The following is a 6,000-nucleotide window of genomic DNA, read 5'->3' on the forward strand; positions in this document are numbered from 1 at the left end:
ACTTTTAATTTATTTTTAAAATACTACAAACCAAGGTTTTGTATTTCCAATAAGAATATTTTGAGTTAAAGTATTACTATTTTGTTTATAATATGTCAAGAAAGGTGTATTGACATGAAATTTTACATTTCTTTTATTTCCTTTTAACCAGTAAAATGCAAAATTTGTTCTCCATGTGGCCTTAAAAACTGTGAAAGACTTTTTTGATGTTTTGGTTAGTTTAGATACCTTTTTTTAATATGTCCCTTTTACAGGTGACTGATTTTCTGCACAGTGTCATAATCAGTATCTAATAGAAAATATGGTAATAAACAAAATGTAATTTAGTAAAGACAGAATCCAATATTCTATTTAGTAGTAGAGAAAGTGAAGTGATCTAAATATATTTAATTTAAAATCAGTAGCATTAGCAGATTGTGGCATATATTTCCTGATATTTTTTCATTTCTTTTACAGTGTCAGATCTCAGACAGACTTGCAGCATCTTTTTATTTAATTTTCTTTTTTCTCCATGAAGAGAGGGCATGTTTAAAGGCAACAGTAATATTCTAGAGTGTTCAGCAAAGTTACAATTTATTCCTTGTGAAGCAGAGACTCACTTAAAACAAATTAACAACTTTTTCTTGCAGCAAAGATGATGCTTCTTAAAAAAAATAAATTAAAATAGAATAAGACTTTGCTGTTAACATCATATTGTATTTTCACAGGTATCCAAATTATGAATTTATCAGTGATAACTCCATATCCTGGTCAGCAGGACTTCATAACCGATACACTGAAAACTCCCTAAGAGGTGTTATTCTGGATATTCACTTTTTGTCTCAGGCAGACTTCCTGGTCTGTACATTTTCGTCCCAGGTAAACTGCAATACAAATACAATATAGAGTATATGTACCAGTTCTAAATTTTCATGCACCTGTTGTCTTATTCTCAGTGCTCTCATGAAAATTTCAGGGAAGAATTAAAGACTTGGAATGCTATGTGAACATTTATGAGGACTGTAAGCACTGGTTGATTACTTCCCTTCAATTGAAGTTACTGGCTTAATTAAGGCATTTGAAATAAACAAGAAATAATATTAAACATGTTCAAGAGTTCCTCATTTTGCAAAATTTAATGTATAACTTTTATCCATCCATTTCTATGCAACTTAGTTAAGGCATTTGAAATAAGTAAAAATAATTTTAAACGCGTTTAAAACTTCTTAATTTTGCATAAAGTTAATATATAACTTGTGTGCATCCATTTCTACACATTGTTGCACTCTACTGCAGTTTAAACATGTCTGCTGTTGCCCTAGTTGATTCTGGGAATGCAAAAGAATGAGGAAAGCAGTCATTTACTTTCTCTTCAGAGTCTATTACATTTCCAGCAATCCAGCAGCAGCATAGTAAATGTGAATTCTGACCACTGGAATCCATAGAGACTTCTTGTTGCAGATAATAATATACTACAAGCTTCCTTTCTTGAATGATTTGATGAAGCAAGTTGGAGTCTATTAGAAAACTGAATCCTATAATTGCCATTGTTGGCATTTTCTCTTTATTACATCATATTGTATATTGATTTCATATATCATTAAAAGCTGTTTTAAAAAACTTTTTTTAAGATTAAAAAAGACCAGAAAGCAATATTTTGTGACTGATATGCTGATCCACCTAATTCAAGTATGGCAAAATATGACTGAAATCAGAGTGAATGTTTTTACCAACTGTTGTCATATATGATCTTAGGTGACATTTCTGGTTAGGAAAGCATTCAATTATAAATTATGATAGATCGTGATCACACATGGTTGTACTGCTACATGGAAGTGGACACAAAACTGAAAGCTAAAATTTACTTCAAAATGAATTCTGATATAAGCTGAAAAATAGATAATTCATTAAAATATTGTTATTAAAGAAATTAGGTCCATCAAGTGATGTGGAGTCAAGAAAAACAGCCTGCCTTGGCAGTGTGTTTCAGCAACATCACATTGAGATGTATAGAAAAACCACATGATAGTTACACGAAACATAACACAGTAGTAGAATTAAAATTGCACATTAAAACAAAGAGCTTTTTTGTCTCTTCAGTCTTCATTTAGATGAAATCGTAGCTCCCTCTGCCTGACATATTTTTCTTCATAATCACGTTTCCTTCCAGGACTTATTAGTGTTTGTATTTTGCATTGTACATGTAAGTATACAGGCTGCAAACCATGTGAGTCTATAAATAAAAAATGGGAGACTGGCTTTAACTGTAATTCTGCATGTGGATTCTTTGCCTACTGCCCTTAACAGTCGAGTTACCCAGGTTTGGCACTACAAAGGAAACAATTGCTGAGAGGAGATGTATGCTTTATGTCAGGTATGCAAGGCACTTATTAAAAAGCATTTCTACTGAAAAGATTTTAAATCTTTTACAGAGTGTGTGTGTGTATTCTCCTCCTGGGGTGGGCACACATGCAGAGAACAAAACATCAAAAAACAGTCACAGAAGCTGTAAAATAAATAACCTCTTATCAATGTATGGGTAATCAAATTTGTTTCTATATTACGGGGTATAACAAGTACTTTGAAATAATTAACTTCAGCCTTATCTTTTGAAAGCTACTTCTGAAAAGTTATTTCAAAGATCAGATGGAGAGGGATAAAAGGAAATCTATTACATTTTTAAAGCAAATGCCTCTCTCAAAGAAGCTGGGAAAGTACAAATGTCTAGTTTGACTGATCAAAGATCTATTCACTGTATCTTCAGAGGGAGAAAAGAAGACTAAAATCAAGCTTAACTATATTTACATAGACTGAAAATGATTAAAAAGCTCAAATGCGTCTTCATACTGAAGAAGTCTGCTGTATTGTTAGTTTATCAAGCTTTATCAAGCTTATGCAAAATCAGAGAAAGATACATTAATGTAGATTAGAAGTCAGAAAGGTCACAGTGGCCGAATCAAGACACATGACAGAGAAGAGCATTCTAGCCAATTGTTGAGAAGAGCTTTATTTAATAGCAGCCTTTTGGGTTTCTGGCAACTCTGGGAAATGCAACATGTTTCTGATGTGGGCACCTGTTTCCAGTCTAAAGAAAATTCCCTTCATAAAATGTGATGCAATGACATTTCAAAGTGCATCTTTCTCTTCACCAACATCATTGTTGTCTTGCTGGAATTCAGTTTCATTTAGTTGTCTTCCAAGTTGCCAACAGCCATAATTCTATCACTGTTCTAATATTAACAGCATTTTAAAGCCTTAGACTTCTGGAACTGCTTGATTGTGGAAGTTGGAGCTTCCTTTAGAAAAGTAAATGTAAAGCCCCGTTATTGCAGAATAAATTTTGAAAATGCAAGTTCTAGAGGTTCAAAGGGAAGTAAAATACAGTTTTTATTAGTAGTAGAACAGGAAAACATTTTACATTTCATTGGCTACATACTCATTTTAAAAAGCAGGATGGCTAGTGTTCATATAGATGTTTTCAATTTCTATTGAAAAGTAGACTGTTTAAATTTTTAATTTATTTATTTACCAAACCTGATCACCAGAGTACTAGTTAAAATGCTGCAAAATTATATGCTTGTTTTGGTTTGGTTTTTTTGACCTGCACATTCCAAAACTTGATCCTCTTGTGAAATTCAATTGTTACATGTTGGTTGCTGACTTCTGTGGTGTATTGTAAGCACAGACAATATTTATGACTTCTCTTCTGTTTTTGTTTCTAAGGTTTGTCGAGTTGCCTATGAAATTATGCAGACATTGCATCCAGATGCTTCAGCATATTTCCATTCTTTGGATGATATCTACTACTTTGGGGGACAGAACGCCCACAACCAGATTGCTGTTTATGCTCATCATCCACGAACTGCTGATGAAATTCCTATGGAACCTGGAGATATAATTGGAGTAGCCGGAAACCACTGGGATGGTTATTCAAAAGGCATCAATAGGAAATTAGGAAGAACAGGCCTGTACCCGTCCTATAAAGTTAAGGAGAAAATTGAGACAGTCAAGTATCCTACATACCCAGAGGCTGACAAGTAGATTAAAAAGAAGACATTCAGCAGTAATTCTCAATCTTGATTGGTTCGAACCAGTCAATACACTAACTAATGGTTTATATGGGATTTGAATATGCATTTTAACATGCAGTTAAAATCAAAGCCTTTAGTCATGAAACTGGATAAGAAGCTGAGAACAAATGGATGGGCTATTACCTGAACTTACTCGTAAACATTTTTTGTTATACGCACTCTCACACATGCACACACAAAACCACATAAAACAGGAAAACTGTTTTATACTTTTTGTCTCTTTTCAGGATTTGTCCCAGTCGTTAGTCTTACGTGAGCTTTGAGCTCTTTTCTCTGCAATTAATTGACAATAATGTTCAGACTTATAACACTGCCACATTGTGTAATTTGAGTGACCTGAACATATTTTGTATGTGCAAAATTTAAAACATGGTGCCTATATTTGAAAAATTTGTGACCTTTTTAGAAGAGCCATGCCAATTTCACAATGGGCAAGAGTCAACCTTCAACTGGTGTTATGGTGACCACTGAACTTGCTTCAAACAACAGATTCAGATTTCAGACTAGATTTCTTTGCAGGTTTATTTTTAGCATTCCATTGATTACTTCTCATCATTAATAAAATAAAGGATACATCCAACAATAAAATAGTCACTGTCTGTTAGGAACTTCTGTAAAACAATGGCATGAACCGATTCTTTAGTACTGATGTTTCTGGACATTGCCTTTGATTAAAAAACAAAACCAAAACAAAACAAAAAATCAAACCACAACAAAACAAACCACACAATCCACAAAAGAAAAAGTAGATGGAGTTTCGTTGACATTTTAAACACTCATTATTTAACACAACTGCTAGTGGCACAGTGTTTCCAGTTCTGTGAACAGTGGGTTTCAGCAGGATGACTTCAGTGGCTCAATTTCTTACATTTATTCTCTAGCACTGTTCTTTTTACCTTCTGTGTTTCTCTTCCTAAAAATAGTATTTTTGGGTATTATAGACAGACACTTATCATTTTGGCATTGAATGTAGTTGCTTTTAAGTAAAAAAAAGGTTATCCCATTTATAGAACCTGTCAATCTAGAGTACTCTAAAAAAAACCCCCAACAATTTACCCAGACAATAGTAGGTTCCAGAAAAACACAAGGATGAATCTTTATGCATGACATAAAATTGTTAGTAATTCTTAATGTTTTGAAATCTGTTGCTAGTCTGTTCTCTATTAAGAGGTAATTTACAAAACAAATTTGTAGATTTGGGGGCTTTGTGTGTGTGTGTGTATATATATATATATAAAAAATGTACAAGATATCAAGAGATTGTTTCCAAATAGAATATTAATAGCATCATACAGGTTCTAGTGCAATCCAATCTGGAATACTGGAAGTGCAGAAAATGTTTACTATTCAGGCACTGAGAAAACGTCACATTAGGTAAAGATTAAAAAAGCATGACTGGTTGACCTTAACAAAGCAAAAGTTAAAAAGATATTTAATTGTATTTATGAATAGACCAGGAACAGTGTTGACATAATGAATGGATGCACTTGACCATGAATAAATTTTAGGCTGAAAAGTAAAAGGAAATCTCTGGAGGTGTGAAGTTCAGCAACAGTCTTCTAAGTGAAATAGTGGTAAGATGGAACTTGATTGGTATGTAAAGGAATTAACAAAGTAGTTCTCTGTGACATTACTTGCAGGAGTGATCCTGTAGATTCCTTCCGTTTATGTGATCCTCAACTGAAAAACTATTTTGTGTCTTGAAAAAGCATAACAAAATCAAAGTTGAAAACTACTGTGGGGAAAAAAAAATTTTTAAAAAATTACCTGTTAATAGTATTAAATAGAAGTATCATACAAATGCATATAGATACCAAATAGGATTTAAAGAGGGATTGAAGGATAAAGGCAAATGGGTAAGAGTGGCCAAGAAATGCTAAAGTCGACAAATTTTTGTGACTAAGGATAACTAGAGTTAACTGATGTTTCT

At 33.0% G+C, this 6,000-nt stretch overlaps 1 protein-coding gene across 10 annotated transcripts in view; it reads left to right on the plus strand.

Moving 5' to 3' along the window:
• The window catches only part of FUT8 (fucosyltransferase 8), a 129,511-nt gene extending 124,740 nt beyond the window's left edge, over nt 1–4,771 (plus strand). For all 10 annotated transcript variants that reach the window (XM_075754667.1, XM_075754666.1, XM_075754664.1 and 7 more), the window contains 2 exons: nt 708–858; nt 3,703–4,771. In XM_075754667.1, coding sequence (XP_075610782.1) covers nt 708–858; nt 3,703–4,020 — 469 coding nt within the window. In that variant the 3' untranslated portion in view covers nt 4,021–4,771. The remainder of the gene's footprint in view (nt 1–707; nt 859–3,702) is intronic.
• The last annotated feature ends 1,229 nt before the right edge of the window (nt 4,772–6,000 follow it).

This window comes from Balearica regulorum, chromosome 5 (genome assembly GCF_011004875.1).
Source record: "Balearica regulorum gibbericeps isolate bBalReg1 chromosome 5, bBalReg1.pri, whole genome shotgun sequence".
NCBI classification, from domain to species: Eukaryota; Metazoa; Chordata; class Aves; order Gruiformes; family Gruidae; genus Balearica; species Balearica regulorum.